At 43.7% G+C, this 21,638-nt stretch overlaps 1 protein-coding gene across 2 annotated transcripts; it reads right to left on the minus strand.

Annotated features, from left to right (window-relative positions):
* Positions 1-12,749: 12,749 nt before the first annotated feature.
* LOC115187855 (low choriolytic enzyme-like) lies at positions 12,750-16,808 on the minus strand. 2 transcript variants are annotated; one of them, XM_029746886.1, is made up of 9 exons: positions 16,713-16,808; positions 16,563-16,602; positions 14,853-14,930; positions 14,612-14,764; positions 14,369-14,486; positions 14,026-14,204; positions 13,570-13,651; positions 13,289-13,413; positions 12,750-13,024 (listed from the first exon to the last, which is right to left on the minus strand). In XM_029746886.1, coding segments are annotated over exons 1-9 (846 nt in total). In that variant the 5' UTR covers positions 16,782-16,808; the 3' UTR covers positions 12,750-13,022. The 2 variants fall into 2 exon arrangements, with proteins under 2 accessions (XP_029602746.1, XP_029602745.1); XM_029746885.1 differs by lacking the exon at positions 12,750-13,024 and having other exon boundaries at positions 13,281-13,413.
* Positions 16,809-21,638: the final 4,830 nt, after the last annotated feature.

A 21,638-nucleotide genomic window follows, 5' to 3' on the forward strand; every position in this document is an offset into this window, starting at 1 on the left:
AGGCCCTACACCCAAACAAGGGCACTGCGTTCATCCACCTCTGGCCTGCTGGCCCCCCTACCTCTGCGGAAGCACAGTTCCCGCTCAGCCCAGTCAAAACTGTTCGCTGCTCTGGCACCCCAATGGTGGAACAAGCTCCCTCACGACGCCAGGACAGCGTAGTCAATCACCACCTTCCGTAGACACCTGAAACCCCACCTCTTTAAGGAATACCTGGGATAGGATATAGTAATCCTTCTAACCTCCCCACCCCCCCAAAAAAATATATAGATGTACTATTGTAAAGTGGTTGTTCCACTGGATATCATAAGGTGAATGCACCAATTTGTAAGTCGCTCTGGATAAGAGTGTCTGCTAAATTACGTAAATGTAATTATTGACTAAACATACAAGACGAACTGGCACAGAGAGAAAGGAAACGGGGATAAATACACTGGGAAAATCAGCGATACCTGGAGGGGGTGGAGAAAATCACAGGGACAGGTGAAACAGATCAGGGCGTGACAGTATTGCCCCCCCCAGGGATGCCACTTGGTGTCCTACCTGGGTGCATACCTGGCTGACGGCGGAGGAAATTGGCCATGAGTGCCGGGTCCAAGATGTCTTTAGCAGGAATCCAGATCCGGGCCATAACCCTCCCAGTCAACCAGGTACTGGAAACACCTGCCCCGTGGTCGAACCCTCAGGGGGCATCTCACCGTATACGCTGGCAGGCCATCGATTACCCTGGGGGAGGGATGGGCCTGGAAACAGAAGACAAAGGTCAGTGAGACACGGGCTTAATTAAGGACACATTGAAAGTAGCGTGGATACGGAGGGTATGGGGTAACACAAGACAGCAGTGGAACTAAGGACTCTAGAGATGAGAAAAGGACCAATGAAATGGGGAGACAGTTTGCAGGACTCTAACCGCAGGGGCAGGTCCCGAGTGGAAAGCCATACCCTCTGCCCAATGCGGTGGCGGGGAGCTGGGGTCCGGCAACGGTCCGCTTGTCGACGATACCTGGAGTTGGTCTTGAGAATAACCGCCCTGGCTCTTCTCCAGGTACGTCGACAGCGGCGGACAAACATCTGGGCCGAGGGTCCGCTGACCTCCTGCTCTTTTTCTGGGAAGAGTGGAGACGGATACCCCATGGAGCACTCGAAAGGGGAGAGTCCAGAGGCAGAAAAGGGTGTTCTGGGCATACTCCACCCAGACCAGTTGACGGCTCCAGGTAGTGGGGTTGGTTGAGACCAGGCATCTCAAGGTGGTTTCCAGGTCTTGTTGGCTCGTTAGGGCGATAAGGGAGTCGAGGTCCACCGGCAATTCCCGAGCAGCTACCTCATCCTTTACCTCCTCAGATAATCCGTGAAGAAAAGTATCGAAGAGACCCTGATTCCAGGCACTCTCGGGGAAAATAAGCGACACCTGGAGGGGGTGGAGACAATCAAAGGGACAGGTGAAACAGATCAGGGCGTGACACAGTTAAGTTTAGTTTAATTAGTAAAATAAAGGTGAAACCTAAAGTGTTGAAAATACAATGTAAAAACTAAACAGAACTGTACATGAAGTAATAGTCATAAAAAAATGCATACTTTAAGCTATTTTTCTATCTTAATTACTTGCTTGTATTTGTGTTGGAAATGTATCTGCCCATCTACACACATTAGGAATGGCAACTCTCCTATTTGATGCTAAAAATAATTCCACAAAGGAACTAAAACATCAATCTAATTGTCACGTCCTGACCGGTATAAGGGGTTATTGGTTATTGTAGTTTGGTCAGGATGTGGTAGGGGGTATTTGTTTTATGTGGTTCGAGGTTTAATTGGATATGTATTTATGTAAGAGGGGTGTTTGATTTATGTGTTCCGGGGTTTTTGGGTAATGTTCTTGTTTTGTATTTCTATGGTTTTCTATGTTGTGTATTTCTTTGTGTTGGCCTGGTATGGCTCTCAATCAGGAACAGCTGTACATCGTTGTTGCTGATTGAGAGTCATACTTAGGTAGCCCTGTTTCACCTGTCCCTTTGTGGGAAGTTGTATTTGTGCACTGCTATGTTTAGCCTGCAGAACTGTTGGCTGTCATTCGTGGTTTCATTTTGTTGTTTTTGTGTGGTGTTTGTAATAAAGTAAATATGAGCATTCACGTACCCGCTGCATTTTGGTCCACTTCCTACGACAGCCGTTACAGAACTTCCCACCACCAACGGACCAAGCAGCGGGCCCAGGAAGAGGAAGGATCCTGGGCCAGGGAGAGAAGGGAGTGGAGGACATTTTGAACATGGGAGGAGGTAATGGCAGGGGACAAGACCCTGCCATGGAAACAGGTGGAGACAGTGAGGGAGGAACGGCGAATGTGGAACAAAGAGCGGGCCCAACGTATGATGCATGAGAGGCAGCCCCAATAATATTTTTGGGGGGGGCACATGGGTAGTTTGGCTGGGCCAGGGTTAAGCCCCAAACCAACTCCCCGTGCTTATCGGAGGCAACTTGTTACTGGTCAGGCCCCGTGCTATGGGGTGATGTGCATGGCGTCGAGGCCGAGCATTCACAGGCCGGTGTGCGCCGTGCCAGCGCCCCGCATTTGCCAGGGGGAAGCGGGCATCCAGCCAGTAAGGCTGGTGCCAGTACTGCGCTCAAAACCGCCAGCGCGCCTTCACGACCCAGTGTTTCCTGTTCCCGCTCCTCGCACTAGCCCTGAGGTGCGTGTATCCATTCTGGCGTCTCCTAAGCCAGCACCACGCATCAGGCCTCCAGTGCGTCAGCTCAGTCAAACTCGTCCTGTTCCTGCTCCTCGCACTAGCCCTGAGGTGCGTGATTCCAGTCTCGCACATCCAAAGCCAGCACCACGCACCAGGCCTCCAGTGCGTCAGCCCAGTCCAACTCGTCCTGTTCCTGCTCCCCGCACTAGCCTTGGGGTGCATGTATCCAGTCTGGCATCTCCAGTACCAGCCCCACGCACCAGGCCTCCAGTGCGTCAGTCCAGTCCAACTTGTCCTGTTCCTGCTCCTCGCACTAGCCTTGGGGTGCGTGTCTCCAGTCTGGTACCTCCACTACCAACCCCACGCATCAGGCTTTCAGTGCGCTGTCCCCGTCCAGAGTTTCCGACGACAGTACCCCGTCCAGAGCTTCCGGCAATAGTGCCTCGTCCAGAGCTTCCGGCAACAGTACCCCGTCCAGAGTGTCTGGAAACAGTGCCCCGTCCAGAGTGTCCGACGACAGTGCCCCGTCTAGAGACGGCCCACAGTCCGGAACCGAGTGAGACGGCCCACAGTCCGGAACCGAGTGAGACGGCCTACAGTCCGGCGCTCCCAGAGTCGGCCTACAGTCCGGCGCTCCCAGAGTCGGCCTACAGTCCGGCGCTCCCAGAGTCGGCCTACAGTCCGGCGCTCCCAGAGTCGGCCTACAGTCCGGAGCTCCCAGAGTCGGCCTACAGTCCGGAGCTCCCAGAGTCGGCCTACAGTCCGGAGCTCCCAGAGTCGGCCTACAGTCCGGAGCTCCCAGAGTCGGCCTACAGTCCGGAGCTCCCAGAGTCGCCCTACCGTCCGGAGCTCCCAGAATCGTCCTTCTGCCTGAGGTCTACAGCGACGTGCCTCAGCCAGAGGTATTCTGCGGGGCTGGACAGGTTAGGTGGTGGACTAAGGCCTGAGCCACCTCCACAGTAGGAGGATTAGGGAGGGGGGGTGTAGCACGGGAACCGTCGGTGACGGCAGCCACCTTCCCTCCCTTTAGTTTGGGGGGTTTATTTTGTGTGAAGTGCATCCGGGGTCTGCACCTTTGGGGGAGGGGGGGGGGGTACTGTCACGTCCTGACCAGTATAAGGGGTTATTGGTTATTGTATTTTGGTCAGGACGTGGCAGGGGGTATTGGTTTTATGTGGTTCGGGGTTTAATGGGATATGTATTTATGTAAGAGGGGTGTTTGATTTGTGTTCCAGGGTTTTTGAATAATGTTCTTGTTTTGTATTTCTATGGTTTTCTATGTTGTGTATTTCTTTGTGTTGGCCTGGTATGGCTCTCAATCAGGAACAGCTGTACATCATTGTTGCTGATTGAGAGTCATACTTAGGTAGCCCTGTTTCCACCTGTCCCTTTGTGGGAAGTTGTATTCGTGCACTGCTATGTTTAGCCTGCAGAACTGTTGGCTGTCAATCGTGTTTTCGTTTAGTTGTTTTTGTGTGGTGTTTGTAATAAAGTAAATATGAGCATTCACGTACCCGCTGCATTTTGGTCCACTTCCTACGACGGCCGTTACACTAATCAAATCACAGGGCTTTTATTCATTGTTTTCAATCAATCATCCACTGGAAGTAAATAGTTGTACATTTGACCCCTTCACAAAATCCCGCCCCAACTCCAACCTACATTCCCAAACACACACAAAAAAAAAACATTTAATTGTGATCAGTTCGTTTCGAGTGTCTGAGCAAAACAAATTGAAACGTGTTACCTTCCTGCTTGTTGATGTCTAACTAACAGTCCATGTGTCTTCTCCATTGTCTTGTGTTTCTGAGACATTTATTAATGTTTTATTTATAACCACAAGCCCATCAAAGCCACAATTAGAATGCCCTTCTTATTAATTTTTTATTTGATTAATTAGCATCCCCATTAGCCGACGCCAATGGCAACAGCTAGTCTTACTGGGGTCCGACATGTAACAAAAATACATTACAGACAAAAGACTTTACAATTTACATACATTTAAACACATGAACATGCAGTGTGTGGGCATCTATCAGTTACACATTCATGTCAGTAAATACACACAAGTAGGTCACATGGGGGAGAGGCGTTGTGCCGTGAGGTGTTGATTTATATATATATTTTTTAAAACAAGTTTGCGGTTCACCTGCGCTATATAAGAAGGAAGGGAGTTCCATGCACTCATGACTCTGTATAGTATTATACGTTTCCTTTCATTTGTTCTGGACCTGGGGGCTGTGAAAAGACCCCTGGTGGCATGTATGGTGTACGTGTCAGTGCTTTGTGTCAGTGCTGTGTGTAAGTTGACTATGCAAACAATTTGGGATTTCCAACACATTCATGTTTCTTATAAAAAAACAAGAAGTGACCCGGTCAGTCTTTCCTCAACTCTTAGTCAAGAGAGACTGGCATGAATAGTATAAATATTAGCCCTCTGACTACAATCAGATGTGCTGCTCTGTTCTGGGCAGGCTGTAGCTTAACTAGGTATTTCTTTGCAGCACTTGACCTTATGACTGGACAATAACCAAGATAAGATAAAACTAGAGCCAGCAGAACTTGCATTGTGTGGTGTCAAAAAATAGAGCATCTCTTTATCACGGACAGACTCTCTATCTTTACAACCATTGAATCAATGTTTTCACCGTGACAGTCTATAATCTAAGGTAACACCAAGTAATTCAGTCTCCTTTACTTTTTCTGTTAATTAAGTGTTTACGGTGCTTGCTGTCCGGATTGGATTATGGGACATATGATGTGTGGAGTCATTGTAGCCTACAAATTAAATGTAGCCTACAGTGTAGTAGCAGAACATCTAGAATAGAGCACAGTATAATAATAACTATTGAAGATTAAGAAAAAATCCCCATAGAGAAAATCCTGTCTCCCAACTGGGTATCCCACCTGTAGACTAATGATCAAACATTGTTATCTGTTAGGTCCAACACTACCACCTTCTGCACCAATTGAGAACAGAGTTGTGTTCAGTATTGACAAAACGGTTTGAAACTGTGTGAAACGGGGGGATACTGAATTTGTCCAATAACAAAGCAATATTCTGCAGTAGGCAACTCAAAATAACTGTATTGATTTTGTACTTTATTCTCATCTGCGGAGATGGCCCTCAAATAACATTAGCCCAGTGTTTCCCACACTAATCTCAGACATCACAAAGTTACATTTTCTTCCACATTGGGCCCCATAGCTGGTAACCATATGAGGCACTATACTGTATGAAAGTGGCGCTTCACTTTTCAGGAAGTAGCCTTTTAAAAAAAAGTAGGGGCGTGGATCAGAAAACCAGTCAGTATCTGGTGTAACCAACATTTGCCTCATGCAGAGCGACACATCTCCTTTGCATAGAGTTGATTGTTGTTGATTGTTTCCTGTTGATTGTGGCCTGTGGAATATTGTCCCACTCATCTTCAATGGCTGTGTGAAGTTGCTGGATAGGTTTTAATGTCACATGTACAAGTACAGGGAAATGATTTTCTTGCAAACTTAAAACCCAATAACGCAGTCAATAACACTGTATTATTTGGAAAAAACACACAAGGAAATATGAAATACACAATAAAGTAAGTAAGCAAATATACTATACACAGGAAGTATTTAAAAAGTCAATTCCAATACCAAATTTACATGTGTATGGATACTGGAGTGATGGAGGTAGATACAGTATGTATGGGGGTTAGAGGACTAGGCAACAAGATTTAAGATAAACAGAGTAGAAGCAGCTTGCCTGTGAATGGGTGTGCGGGTCTGTAGAGTCAGTATAAATTGTATGTGCATATTATGTGTGAGTGAGCAAGTGATGGAGTGGGTGTTTGTGTATGTGTTCGAGTGACAGTGTGTGTGAGTATGTACTGTAGAGCCCTGTGAGTTTGCATAAAGACAGTGCAAATATTTAAATAAAATATCAATAAAGATGCTACCCGTGTTGCAATTTTGTTATCTATTTATTAGTCGTATTGCTTGGGGATAGAAGCCGCTCAAGAGCCTGTTGGTGTAGAAATTGATGCACCTGTACCAGTGCTGTAGCAGAGAAAACAACGTCAAACGTAAAAAAAAAAACGAAGGAGCTGATGGTGGACTTCAGGAAAAAGCAGAGGGAGCAAACCCCTATCCACATTGACGGGACCGCAGTGGAGAAGGTGGAAAACTTCAAGTTCCTCTGCGTACACATTACTGACAATCTGAAATGGTCCACCCACACAGACAGTGTGGTGAAGAAGACCCTCACAAACTTTTATAGATGCACAATTGAGAGCATCCTGTCGGGCTGTATCACCGCCTGGTATGGCAACTGCACCGCCCGCAACCGAAGGGCTCTCCAGAGGGAAGGGCTCTCCCAACGCATCACATGGGGCACACTGTCTGCCCTCCAGGACACCTACAGCCCCGATGTCACAGGAAGGCCAAAAAGATAATCAAGGACATCAACCACCCGAGCCACAGCCTGTTCACCCCGATATCGTCCAGAAGGCAAGGTCAGTACAGCTGCATCAAAGGTGGGACCGAGAGACTGAAAAACAGCTTCTATCTCAAGGCCATCAGACTGTTAAATAGCCATCACTTGCCAGCTCCCACCCTACTCAACCCTGCACATTAGAGACTACTGCTCTATATACATAGACAAGGAATCACTGCTCACTTTAATAATGGAACACAAATCCAGATTGGATAGGGCAGTGTGCAGCCAGCTGGTCTGCACATGCATTGGGTAGGTTTTAATAGTCACAGTGGATACAACATCTCCTATACACTAATATAAGAAACAAAATACTGCAAAGTTGCTTAGGAGCTAGAAGCAGAGCTGCCACATCTGTTGGCGCCATCTTATTTGTGTGTATTGTTGTGAATTGTTAGATAGTAATGCACTCTTGGAGCTAGGAACACAAGCATTTTGCTACAACCACAATAACATCTGTTAAATATGTGTATGTGACCAATACAATTTGATTTGATTTGATTTATCACTTATTAAACATAATTTATTCACATTAGTTGACTTTATTATTTCATTCCAAGTCATCTCATCTCTACACAACTACTGCCTATGCTTTCTGACAAAATCACAATTTCAGTAGTTCTTCAAAGTAAATAAGCATACTCATATGACTGCGGAATACCAACTATCAATCACATGGATCAGGCATTTTCAGGCTCAGGAAGCAACTGCTTTCTAAGCCTCTCCATCTATTGTTCTTTCTTCTCTCAGTCTCCGAGTCTGCTCCTCAAAGACCAAACAAGTTTAAGCGGGCACGCAATGGATTATGGTCATTGTAGTTAATTACCACATTTCCTGTGCTAAAATATGTAGAATTCTGGCCTGTTGGAAACTACAACTCCCTACTACATCGCACAGTTCAGGCTTCATCTGATTTATCTCTAAAGAAACTGCACATCACTATTTATTGTTTGAAGTATTTTTAAGGTCCCAATGTTACTGGGGTCCCAGTAGGTCAGTGTTGCTTTGAATATGCGTTCACTGTTCGATTGAGTTTAGCAAATCAGTGATCTTATGGCATGGTTGCTCCGTATCCTGTGTCACTCACCTCAGTCAGTTTCTCAACCCAGGCAGAGGACACCAGCATCAGAGCCAGGAGACCCTGGCTGTAGGATAAAAGGACTGTAGGATACATGCAAACACAAAGGGAAAACCGTTAAAACCAGCTATAGTGTTAGTCATTGCAGCTCACACACATACAGTACGAATACTGAGCACAGCGCTTACCTCAGAGCTCTGACAAGGAATGGGTGAAATAGCAGTAGCTAGGCTTGTTTTTTATACTCTTTCATCAGGCATATACAAGTAGATAACGGACCCCCAAATAAGTGAATACGGGCACAAAAATATGCTGACAGGTCAGGACATTTTGGCTTGAGTCGAGGTTGCTGCAAATCAGGTGGGAGATCTGTAGGAAATCCTTGAAACGTGTGTGAAACATGACGTGTGAGTTGTGCATGTAAACATTTTGTACCATGACATCATATCATGGCTAAATATGTATGACCTTGAGAATTTCCAAACAGGTGTCCCCATCTCTGTGTGTCATTCTTCCTTTTCAGGATGCATATAAGTAATTCAATTAATGAAGCCTCATATTTAATGTTAGATTTTTCTTCTGGTTTTATTCATTCTATTTATTCACATTCAGAAATATTAGCTATACATTGAGGTGTGACAGTTGTGTTATAAGTGTACAAATGTACTGATGGATTATTTTGTAATTTTCTTATTGAACAATTGATTTTTTTAAATCAAAATCACATGTTGGCAGTCTCCAAAAGTCCCCTCAAATAACATTTTAGTATCACTACTTAGGATAAGACCCAGATGCAGACAGTTCGAATTGCAGATGTTTATTGACAAAACAGGGGGCAGTCAAACGACAGGTCAAGGGCAGGCAGAGGTCAGTAATCCAGAGCAGAGTCAGTAAGGTACAGAACAGTAGGCAGGCTCAGGGTCAGGGCAGGCAGAATGGTCAAAACCAGAAGAACCTAGAAAACAGGGACTGGAGAGAACAGGATTACGGGAAAAAACACGCTGGTAGGCCAGACGAGACAAGACGAATTGGCAACAGACAAACAGAAAACACATGTATAAAGGTACAGTGGATAATGGGGAAAATGTGCAACACCTGGAACGGGGTGGAGACAAGCACAAGACAGGTGAAATATATCAGGGGTGACATTTAGTAATTTAGCAGAAGCTCTTATCCAGAGCGACTTACAGAAGTGAGTGCAAACTTATTAGTTCGCACTCGTCCCCCGTGGGAATTAAACCCCTCAACCTTTGCATTTCAAGTGCAAGCTACACCAATTGAGCCGCAAGGGACCACAATAACACCTTGTGAATACTTCTGATGTAATATCGGCTGCTGTGAACTCTTTGATGGCAGCCCAAACACTCAATCACGTGTCAGTGGGTTCTCTCATTCAACATAGATATTACATTTACCTGAACACATAGCGTAATGAAAGAGTCAAATGTTGTGCAGAAAAGTAAAAAAGTTTAAAAAAAAGTAGCAATCTCTCCTTACTGTTGTGTTTATATACTCAGTCTTTCTCTATGGTGGCCTGGTTTAGTCATTTGAACGTGTGCAACAAGAACAGACTGGAGAAGATTGTGAAGGTTTCCAGCAAGGTCATGTGCTGTCTGACAAAATCACTATTTTAGCAGTTCTTCAAAGTAAATAAATCATACTTACAGTGTCTGCGGAAGGTATTCAGACCCCTTGACATTTTCCACATTTTGTTACGTTACAGCCTTATTCTAAAATGCATTTTTTTTTTATCTTAGAAATCTACACACAATAACTCATAATGACAAAGCAAAAACTGGTTAAAAACAGAAATACCTTATTTACATAAGTATTCAGACCATTTGCTATGAGACTCGAAATTGAGCACAGGTGCAGTCTGTTTCCATTGATCATCCTTGAGTTGTTTCTACAACTTGATTGGAGTCCACCTGTGGTAAATTCAATTGATTGGACATTATTTGGAAAGGCATACACCTGTCTACAGTATATAAGGTCCCACAGTTGACAGTGCATATCAGAGCAAAAACAAAGCCATGAGGTTGAAGGAATTGTCCGTAGAGCTCCGAGACAGGATTGTGCCGAGGCACAGAAGGGTACCAAAACATTTCTGCAGCATTGAAAGTATCCAAGAACACAGTGGCCTCCATCATTTTTAAATGGAAGAAGTTTGGAACCACCAAGACTCTTCCTACAGCTGGCTGTCCGGGCCAAACAGAGAAATCAGGGGACAAGGGCCTAGCTCAGGGAGGTGACCAAGAACCTGATGGTCACTCTGACAGAGCTCCAGAGTTCCTCTGTGGAGATGGGAGAACCTTCCAGAACCATTTTGCAGACTTGTCAGGACTAAGGCAAAGATGAACGGAGCAAAGTACAGAGAGAAAAACCTGCTCCAGAGCGCTCAGGCCTTCCGACTGGGGTGAAGGTTCACCTTCCAACCTGACAACGACCCTAAGCACACAGCCAAGACAACGCAGGAGTGGCATCGGGACAAGTCTCTGAATGTCCTTGAGCAGCCAAGCCAAAGCCCGGACTTAAACCAAATCGAACATCTCTGGAGAGTCCTGAAAATAGATGTGCAGCAATGCTCCCCCATCTAACCTGACAAAGCTTGAGAAGATCTGCTTTAACAAATTACTCAGCAGAGGGTCTGAATACTTATGTAGATGTGCTATTTCAGTTTTCATTTTTTTATAAATTAGCTCAAATTACTAAAAACCTGTTTTTGCGATGTCATTATGGGGTATTTTGTGTATATTGATGAGAAAAAAACGATGTAATCAATTTTAGAATAAGGCTGTAACATAACAAAATGTGGAAAAAGTCAAGGGGTCTGAATACTTTCCAGAGGCACTGTTTATGATCGCCTGCTTTCTTCGCTCAGACTCTTAATTAGTAGCTAGTGTATTAGCAAAAATTGTGATAATTAGCTAACCCCTTTAATCTGTGGTAACTAGCTATTAGTGTTAGCAAGTAATGTTAAACACTAGCTAGCTATTATTATTATTAGCTAGCAGTGGATAACATAACTAGCTAAGCATAAATTGAATAAATCATGATAATGATGATAGTACAGTTATGTGTAGCAAGAGTGTCTGCTAAATTGCTAAGTTCCCATGAGGTCTCAAACTCCAGGATGGGAAAATGCTTGACAAGAAAGACACAGAAGAGGACCATCTATGTTAATGTTGTATTTTTAAATAGTTCATCTGTTTCCAATTTATATTCTGACTTGTAATGTTAAAAAGGGGAGTAAAACAAACCCCCTGTTTATCTGAATTAGCTAGGCTACTCACTATACCAATGATAGGCTAAAATTGTTTTCCCAAAGTGTCATTCTATTAAATTACATTTTGTTCTTACTATGTATTGCTTGTTTGAGGAGATTAAATGCTGTTATAAATATTTGCAACTCATTCACAAGTTGGCAGAAGGTTTCCACTGCCTTTTAAAGTATGTTTTTAGAAGGTATAAATATTAGTCCACCTAACTCTTTAATAAATTGTCAGTAGGTTTATACTTTCTTTAAATATATATTTTCAGCAGTTATAAATGTTGGTAACTCATTTGTTCCTGGTCAGTGGATTGCCACTTTAAAACAAGGTATACTTTTAGCAGTTATAAATGTTGATGAATCAGTTATAAATATTCATAGGTATGTCACTTTAAAATAAGATATACCTTATTAGGTACATGTGAGTAAGTCATTTCTAGATGATTTTAGAGTTCACTCAGAGCTTAGATATACTGTACTTATAGGCAGTATTGGGTAATCATCGCGACACACATGAGAGAAGATTCAACACTTTGTTAAACATATTCAGTCAGTGCGTGGTGGGTGTGATAACAATAATATTCAACGTTGTGAGAGGATACCTCCTCCACTGTTTCACCAATCAAAGGTATTACCTGTGTTTATATCATCTGGTAAGAGGTAATATATTAGGAATGATTGAATAATGTACATTTGACCAGGGCATCAAAAGTGGGTCAAGACACATCATTAAAACCATCCTCCTCTGTTCATGGAACAGAACACCAATGCATCACACCAAAAAGTGAGAAATAAAGTTGCATGACAATATATAAAGGTTCATCTTAATTAATGGTTTATAATGCAAAAAAATGCATTTACAAATGCTGAAATAATCATTAATAACCTAATTATACGCCCTTTATAAACCTTTTACAAATGGAACCATGTTGTAAAGTATTACTGGACACTCACTCTACAACGATTTTAAGCTCATGTCGTTGTTTCAGACTTCCAAAATGCAAAAGTAACAGAGTGTTAAATTTGCTGTATAATACACGATATTCTGTGCGTGTGGGAGTTGGGACATGTGTTATTACTGTAGTCTTAGGTGAGATAGCCTTGTTAACTCCCCTAAAAATATACAGAAGGTTTTTGTTTTACCCACTAATCCACTTGCACACCTGTGCACGTTATAGGATAATCACCATCAATGTACCCTTTGCAATCAGAAAAATAAACATAAACCATAACAAACGTAGAACGGGCTATCAAATACACGTTGCTACACATGTTTATTGTGATAATGTTTCAGTAGACTACAGTACTTTGCTTTGCCATACCAATGTTCTATCTATGATAAGCCATAACAGATCTGATATACGGATACAGATCTGCATCTCAATTCATTCTATCAGCATAAATTATCATTTGTTTCTTATATTCATGTTCAAAGTTGAAAAGCAAGCTATAACTGCAGTTACAATCCTCAGCAGACGCTCTACCGTCGCACTTTTCAAATCAGTCCACCTGCTTTCCTAATAAAAGAGAAGGGAAAAATAAAATATTTTTAGAATTGACATGCTGTATTTCTGCCTTTTGAGTTGATGGTGCTCAAGGCTTTAAAAAATAATCTGTACACCAATTTATAACAGTATAAATACAGAATATCACTCAATTCAATTCAAATACTAGATTCCCAAATATCTCAAATTGATTGAGCAACGGTATCGTGAAGCATACAGGCAGGTATAATAATCACAACAGTTATGATAAACAGATCTCCTTAGAAAATCACTTACAGCATTTATAGAGACGATTGATCCGCAGAATGTCCATAGGGCTCATCTGAGTTGCCTGGCCAATAACTGCATTATTGTCAGGGATTGGAAGAATGGTGGGCTGATTGTTCTTGGAGAAGGCAAACCTGGAACCAGACAACATTGGGCAGAAAGCTCGCACACCATCAATTGCAATTAAAGGATGACATGAGTAGACTATGAAAGGTCAAATTATTTTAGCCATACAACATTATAGCTGTTATTGCAGTAAAGAAAACCTTTCCATTATGTCCTCAACTTACCTTGAGTATTGCATGACAGAATTATAGTCATATGGAGTCCCCAAGTTTATCGTGTCGACCTTGTCGAAATTGGATTCCATTCCTATGATGGAAAATGCATGATAAATCATTTTCTTACACAGTATAATAACTTTCATGAATAAGTCACGCTTATAAAGAAATGCTTTACAGATTATTATGAATGTTATAAATGCTTATTAATTGAAAAGCTTATAAATCCATGTCAGTGTTTCTACATGTTTACAAATAATGAAATACTAATGTATTATTATAATCAGATAGTAGTACACTAAAGTTTACATTCAAGTTATTAAAGTTTTACTAATATGTCTTACTCAAAATGGGCAGGAATAATATTTACATATCTTGTAAACAATAGTATTTATTATTTACCTACAAAGTTATTTAAAAATATATATTATAAATTCAGCATCTGTGGATGTAGAAAGCACTAACCAGGCAAAATGTTCTGAGTCAGGATTTGAACATGGCTGTCACGGTCAATGCGCGAATGCTCGTGGTTGAAGCCCAAGGCGTGCAGCAGTTCATGCTGCACCACAGACAGATGGACACATCCGTTCCTATTCAGAGACACCACCTGGCCATTTTTCTGGCGTCCAACATACGAGTAACAGCTACAAACAAGAGTGTATACGGAAGAAATAAAGGTCATTTCTAAAAGTAATAAAGTGTTGTTTTTTGTAGCAATAACAGTAAAGTAAATTGTCATGTAAACACTAAGTAAATAAGAGTGGCAGAAGACAAGTATAACAGGTCTCGTAATGTGCAGCGGTCATACCCTGACAGAGACTGGATGTCCACAAAGTCCCTCTGATTGGTTCGGGGAAAGAATCGGACGCAGGTTGATGCTGCAAAGGTTTGCAGCCCACCTTCAATAACGGACCTCTCCCGGGGCGCTGCTCAATGGAGCAACAAGAAAGTCAGAAACTCAATACACACACGCACACACAGACTCATATAGTATAGTAAAACCAAACCATTAAGCTCAGAAGAAAATAATTTCAGAGAAGAAAATATTTACAGTATTGATTAGAGATCACATAGGGCACGTAAACGTTCCCATTAGAGGACTTCGGCCATTTGCAGGTGTGAGCTGTGCAGGGGTCAGCGTTCATGAACCCAGTATTTACTGCAATATCCCCAAACATGACTAGTGGCTCGTCAAGTCTTTTCCCTAGAAAACAACACCAAGTGAAGGTTATTATCTGTGTTTCATTCTCGGTGTCATTAAATGCAGGGTAGGAATATACAGGCTGCCTTACCAAGATTTCTGTTGGCCTTCTCAATGAGCGTTGAAGCAGAAAAATCCTCCTCTTCAATGCTATTGGTGCGGGTGCTGTCTGCGGAATGGGATAAAAAAAATTGCTTAAATGCAACTGTGTCCCTAATATTACAATAAGATAATATGTTGTACCAGTCAAACGTTTAGACACAGCCACTCATTCAAGTGTTTTTATTTTTCTCTTTTCTACATTGTAAAATAATAGTGATGACATCAAAACTATTAAATAACACATATGGGATCATGTAGTAACCAAAAAGATTGTTCAACATATTTTATACTTGAGATTCTTCGAAGTAGCCACACTTTGTCTTGACAGCTTTGCACACGCTTGGCATTCTCTCAACCAGCTTCACCTGGAATGCTTTTGCAACAGTCTTGAAGGAGTTCCCACAAACGCTAAGCACTTGTTGGTTTTCCTTCACTCTCATCCCAACCATCTCAAATGGGTTGAGGTCGGGGGATTGTGGAGGCCAGGTCATCTGATGCAGCACTCCATCACTTTCCTTCTTAGTCAAATAGCCCTTACACAGCCTGGAGGTGTGTTGGGTCATTGTCCTGTTGAAAAACAAATGAGTCCCACTAAGCGCAAACCAGATGGGATGGCGTATTGCTGCAGAATGCTGTGGTAGCCATGCTGGTTAAGTGTGCCTTGAATTCTAAATAAATAACTGACAGTGTCACCAGTAAAGCACCCCCACACCATCACACCTCCTACTCCATGCTTCACGGTGGGAACCACACATGCAGACATCATCCGTTCACCTTCTCTGCATCTCACAAAGACACAGCGGTTCGAACCAAAATTCTCAAATTTGGACTCAGACCAAAGGACAGATTTCCACCGGTCTATTGTCCATTGCTCATCTTTTTGGTCCAAGCAAGGCTCTTCTTATTGGGGTCTCTTAGTAGTTGTTTCTTTGCTGCAATTCAACCATGAAGGCCTGTTTCATGCAGTCTCCTCTGTTACTTGACCTCTGAAGCATTTATTTGGGCTGCAATTTCTCAGGCTGGTAACTCTAATTAACTGCAGCATAGGTAACTCTGAGTTTTCCTTTCCTGTGGGGGTCTTCACGAGAGCCCGTTTCATCATAGCGCTTGATGGTGTTTGCGACTGCACTTGAAGAAACTTCGTCATTTCTCTTTTCTTGTTTGAGCTGTTCTTGCCATTAATTGGAATTGGTCTTTTACCAAATAGGGCTATCTTCTGTATACCACCCCTACCTTGTCACAACACAACTGATTGGCTCTAACGCATTAAGAAAGAAATTCCACAAATGTATTTAACAAGGCACACCAGTTTTTCAAAATGCATTCCATGTGACGACCTCATGAAGCTGGTTGAGAGAATGCCAAGAGTATGCAAAGCTGTCATCAAGACAAAGGTTGGCTACTTTGAAGATTCTCAAATATATTTTGATTTGTTTAACACTTTTTGGTTACTACATGATTCCATGTGTTATTTCATAGTTTTGATGTCTTCACTATTATTCTACAATGTAGAAAATTGTGCAAATGAAGAAAAAGCCTTGAAAGAGTAGGTGTGTCCAAACTTTTGACTGGTACTGTACGTCATATACATTCTAACAATGAATGATTAATAAAACCAGGTTTAATTTATGGAACATGATATTTAGATACATAATACAATGTCAGCAACTAAATGTTTATAAAGACAGGATGAACACACCAATTTCCATGTCCTCTTCACTCCTTTCAAGTGAAGCTTTCTGTATGCCAACAGCAGAAGGAAATATGCAACAAAATAGGTTAAAATGTTTAAAACGCAAATAATTCATCATGCACAGGGTTTTCCCAATAGTCTCAGATAGACACTTACCCCTGTAGATCGGCCCTGAACTGAGCAGAGAACGGCGATGAAAATGGTCAGCACAAAGACGGGTGCCATGGTGAATGACTGCAGGATGCCCAGGATCAGTCTGTTGTGAACATGATAGACGTGCAGTTTTTATACTGTAGGCAGACAGATGCGGTCGTTCCTCAGAATATTGGTACATTTCAAAAAAGCATCAGATGTCAACCAAAGTCTTGCTTCAAAAATTTCTCAAACATGGGGGAGTGTGGTTTTGTGATGTACAGTGAGTGTGATAATATTGCATACGCCTACATGTCATTGGTAATTAATAAGTGAAATACTATACAACTGTACAATAACGTACAGATGCCACTGAACTCAAATATTGAAAACTAAAGTGCATGTGTAAAGGAATAAGTGCACTCAGGTCACACAGTAATGAGATGTGTCATTTTATTTTCACTTGTAAGAGGACAGAATAGTAACCTACCCGATTTCTCAGGTGGACATTCCATATGCCCCATGTCTGATATTTGGACAGAAGAACCAGAGTTCCTGAGGATGCTGATGGGGATGTAGTTTTGATGCAGTGAAGTTGGCCATTGTACGTGATTAAATATGTTGATCCTGTTTTACTGGCAGCTATATATGTTTTCATTATATAGTCACTTAAGGACTTGGTCATTAACATATACAAACTCTATTGCAGTCTAGTTTGCTGGTTACGTAGGTATCTGTCACGTCCTGACCAGTAAAGGGGCTGTTTGTTATTGTAGTTCGGTCAGGGCGTGGCAGGGGTGTGTTTGTTTTGGGTTGTCGGGTATTGTTCTGTTTTTTTTCTACGTTGTGTATTTATTTGTGTTGGCCTGGTATGGCTCTCAATCAGGAACAGCTGTACATCGTTGTTGCTAAATTGGAGTCATACTTAGGTAGCCCTTTTTCACCTGTCTTTTGAGGGAAGTTGTTTTTGCACTGCTAGGGTTAGCCTGCAATACTGTTTAGCTGTCGTTCGTTTTCTTGTTTTGTGTAAATGTTCTAATAAAAGTATTATGAGCATTCACGTACCCGCTGCATTTTGGTCCAATTCATACGACACCCGTGACCGTATCAGTGAACGTTAAGCAGACATGACAGATGGCCTGTGGCAGGTTGAGACTTAAGCAAACTCCCAAAAGGTGGTTTATGTTATGAAATCAATGTTGAAATACCTTTTTGCTTTGTTCCTGTATTGTTTTCATGGAAACTGTTGCATAATGTTAGGAGGTTATGTTTTACGCTTGATAAGGCATGTTATCTGACCATGGGAGTTTGTTAACACAGACTGAAAAAGATAGCACATTATGTTGTCATCATATCAAACCTCTACCATGTGAGAGACAAACATTTTTTTTTTACAAAATGTAAGTGAATGTCTTCAGTTATTTGCACAATGTTGGTGTCTTTGCACACTCACATGAAGAAACTCCAGACAAAACACAGACAGTAACTGTCCCGAGATGCTCTTGATCTTGTACAAAGGTACATCAAAGACCAAATAAAATATAGAAGATGCATTAAAGATCACATGAAATCTAAATTAAAACCGTTTGTCAAGGCGAGACCCAGATGCAGATGGTTGGAGTCTTACAATGTTTATTAATCCAAAAAGGGGTAGGCAAGAGAATGGTTGTGTACAGTCCAATAGATACCGAAGGGCAGGCAGGATGGTCAGGCAGTGGTCAAAACCAGAAAGACTAGCAAAAGAAAATAGAAACGGAGTACAGGGGGAAACACGCTGGTTGACTTGACTCCCTGCCTGTGCCATTAAACCCCTACAACTCATCCAGAACGCCGCAGCCCATCTGGTGTTCAACCTTCCCAAGTTCTCTCACGTCACCCCGCTCCTCCGCACACTCCACTGGCTTCCAGTTGAAGCTCGCATCTGCTACAAGACCATGGTGCTTGCCTACGGAGCTGTGAGGGGAACGGCACCTCCGTATCTTCAGGCTCTGATCAGGCCCTACACCCAAACAAGGGCACTGCGTTCATCCACCTCTGGCCTGCTGGCCCCCCTACCTCTGCGGAAGCACAGTTCCCGCTCAGCCCAGTCAAAACTGTTCGCTGCTCTGGCACCCCAATGGTGGAACAAGCTCCCTCACGACGCCAGGACAGCGGAGTCAATCACCACCTTCCGTAGACACCTGAAACCCCACCTCTTTAAGGAATACCTGGGATAGGATATAGTAATCCTTCTAACCTCCCCACCCCCCCAAAAAAATATATAGATGTACTATTGTAAAGTGGTTGTTCCACTGGATATCATAAGGTGAATGCACCAATTTGTAAGTCGCTCTGGATAAGAGTGTCTGCTAAATTACGTAAATGTAATTATTGACTAAACATACAAGACGAACTGGCACAGAGAGAAAGGAAACGGGGATAAATACACTGGGAAAATCAGCGATACCTGGAGGGGGTGGAGAAAATCACAGGGACAGGTGAAACAGATCAGGGCGTGACAGTATTGCCCCCCCCAGGGATGCCACTTGGTGTCCTACCTGGGTGCATACCTGGCTGACGGCGGAGGAAATTGGCGATGAGTGCCGGGTCCAAGATGTCTTTAGCAGGAATCCAGATCCGGGCCATAACCCTCCCAGTCAACCAGGTACTGGAAACACCTGCCCCGTGGTCGAACCCTCAGGGGGCATCTCACCGTATACGCTGGCAGGCCATCGATTACCCTGGGGGAGGGATGGGCCTGGAAACAGAAGACAAAGGTCAGTGAGACACGGGCTTAATTAAGGACACATTGAAAGTAGCGTGGATACGGAGGGTATGGGGTAACACAAGACAGCAGTGGAACTAAGGACTCTAGAGATGAGAAAAGGACCAATGAAATGGGGAGACAGTTTGCAGGACTCTAACCGCAGGGGCAGGTCCCGAGTGGAAAGCCATACCCTCTGCCCAATGCGGTGGCGGGGAGCTGGGGTCCGGCAACGGTCCGCTTGTCGACGATACCTGGAGTTGGTCTTGAGAATAACCGCCCTGGCTCTTCTCCAGGTACGTCGACAGCGGCGGACAAACATCTGGGCCGAGGGTCCGCTGACCTCCTGCTCTTTTTCTGGGAAGAGTGGAGACGGATACCCCATGGAGCACTCGAAAGGGGAGAGTCCAGAGGCAGAAAAGGGTGTTCTGGGCATACTCCACCCAGACCAGTTGACGGCTCCAGGTAGTGGGGTTGGTTGAGACCAGGCATCTCAAGGTGGTTTCCAGGTCTTGTTGGCTCGTTAGGGCGATAAGGGAGTCGAGGTCCACCGGCAATTCCCGAGCAGCTACCTCATCCTTTACCTCCTCAGATAATCCGTGAAGAAAAGTATCGAAGAGACCCTGATTCCAGGCACTCTCGGGGAAAATAAGCGACACCTGGAGGGGGTGGAGACAATCAAAGGGACAGGTGAAACAGATCAGGGCGTGACACAGTTAAGTTTAGTTTAATTAGTAAAATAAAGGTGAAACCTAAAGTGTTGAAAATACAATGTAAAAACTAAACAGAACTGTACATGAAGTAATAGTCATAAAAAAATGCATACTTTAAGCTATTTTTCTATCTTAATTACTTGCTTGTATTTGTGTTGGAAATGTATCTGCCCATCTACACACATTAGGAATGGCAACTCTCCTATTTGATGCTAAAAATAATTCCACAAAGGAACTAAAACATCAATCTAATTGTCACGTCCTGACTGGTATAAGGGGTTATTGGTTATTGTAGTTTGGTCAGGATGTGGTAGGGGGTATTTGTTTTATGTGGTTCGAGGTTTAATTGGATATGTATTTATGTAAGAGGGGTGTTTGATTTATGTGTTCCGGGGTTTTTGGGTAATGTTCTTGTTTTGTATTTCTATGGTTTTCTATGTTGTGTATTTCTTTGTGTTGGCCTGGTATGGCTCTCAATCAGGAACAGCTGTACATCGTTGTTGCTGATTGAGAGTCATACTTAGGTAGCCCTGTTTCACCTGTCCCTTTGTGGGAAGTTGTATTTGTGCACTGCTATGTTAGCCTGCAGAACTGTTGGCTGTCATTCGTGGTTTCATTTTGTTGTTTTTGTGTGGTGTTTGTAATAAAGTAAATATGAGCATTCACGTACCCGCTGCATTTTGGTCCACTTCCTACGACAGCCGTTACAGAACTTCCCACCACCAACGGACCAAGCAGCGGGCCCAGGAAGAGGAAGGATCCTGGGCCAGGGAGAGAAGGGAGTGGAGGACATTTTGAACATGGGAGGAGGTAATGGCAGGGGACAAGACCCTGCCATGGAAACAGGTGGAGACAGTGAGGGAGGAACGGCGAATGTGGAACAAAGAGCGGGCCCAACGTATGATGCATGAGAGGCAGCCCCAATAATATTTTTGGGGGGGGCACATGGGTAGTTTGGCTGGGCCAGGGTTAAGCCCCAAACCAACTCCCCGTGCTTATCGGAGGCAACTTGTTACTGGTCAGGCCCCGTGCTATGGGGTGATGTGCATGGCGTCGAGGCCGAGCATTCACAGGCCGGTGTGCGCCGTGCCAGCGCCCCGCATTTGCCAGGGGGAAGCGGGCATCCAGCCAGTAAGGCTGGTGCCAGTACTGCGCTCAAAACCGCCAGCGCGCCTTCACGACCCAGTGTTTCCTGTTCCCGCTCCTCGCACTAGCCCTGAGGTGCGTGTATCCATTCTGGCGTCTCCTAAGCCAGCACCACGCATCAGGCCTCCAGTGCGTCAGCTCAGTCAAACTCGTCCTGTTCCTGCTCCTCGCACTAGCCCTGAGGTGCGTGATTCCAGTCTCGCACATCCAAAGCCAGCACCACGCACCAGGCCTCCAGTGCGTCAGCCCAGTCCAACTCGTCCTGTTCCTGCTCCCCGCACTAGCCTTGGGGTGCATGTATCCAGTCTGGCATCTCCAGTACCAGCCCCACGCACCAGGCCTCCAGTG

Source organism: Salmo trutta, unplaced genomic scaffold (assembly GCF_901001165.1).
Source record: "Salmo trutta unplaced genomic scaffold, fSalTru1.1, whole genome shotgun sequence".
Lineage (NCBI taxonomy): Eukaryota > Metazoa > Chordata > Actinopteri > Salmoniformes > Salmonidae > Salmo > Salmo trutta.

Bases quoted from the DNA above. Each gene is read 5' to 3' on its own strand.
- LOC115187855 (XM_029746885.1), bottom strand. From the start codon at position 16,781: ATGGCACCCGTCTTTGTGCTGACCATTTTCATCGCCGTTCTCTGCTCA. The intron at 14,765-14,852 runs GTAAGGCAGCCT...GTTGTTTTCTAG, and splicing joins GAAGGCCAACAGAAATCTTG to GGAAAAGACTTGACGAGCCA. The intron at 13,652-14,025 runs GTTAGTGCTTTC...TTTCCATCATAG, and splicing joins GACTCAGAACATTTTGCCTG to GAATGGAATCCAATTTCGAC.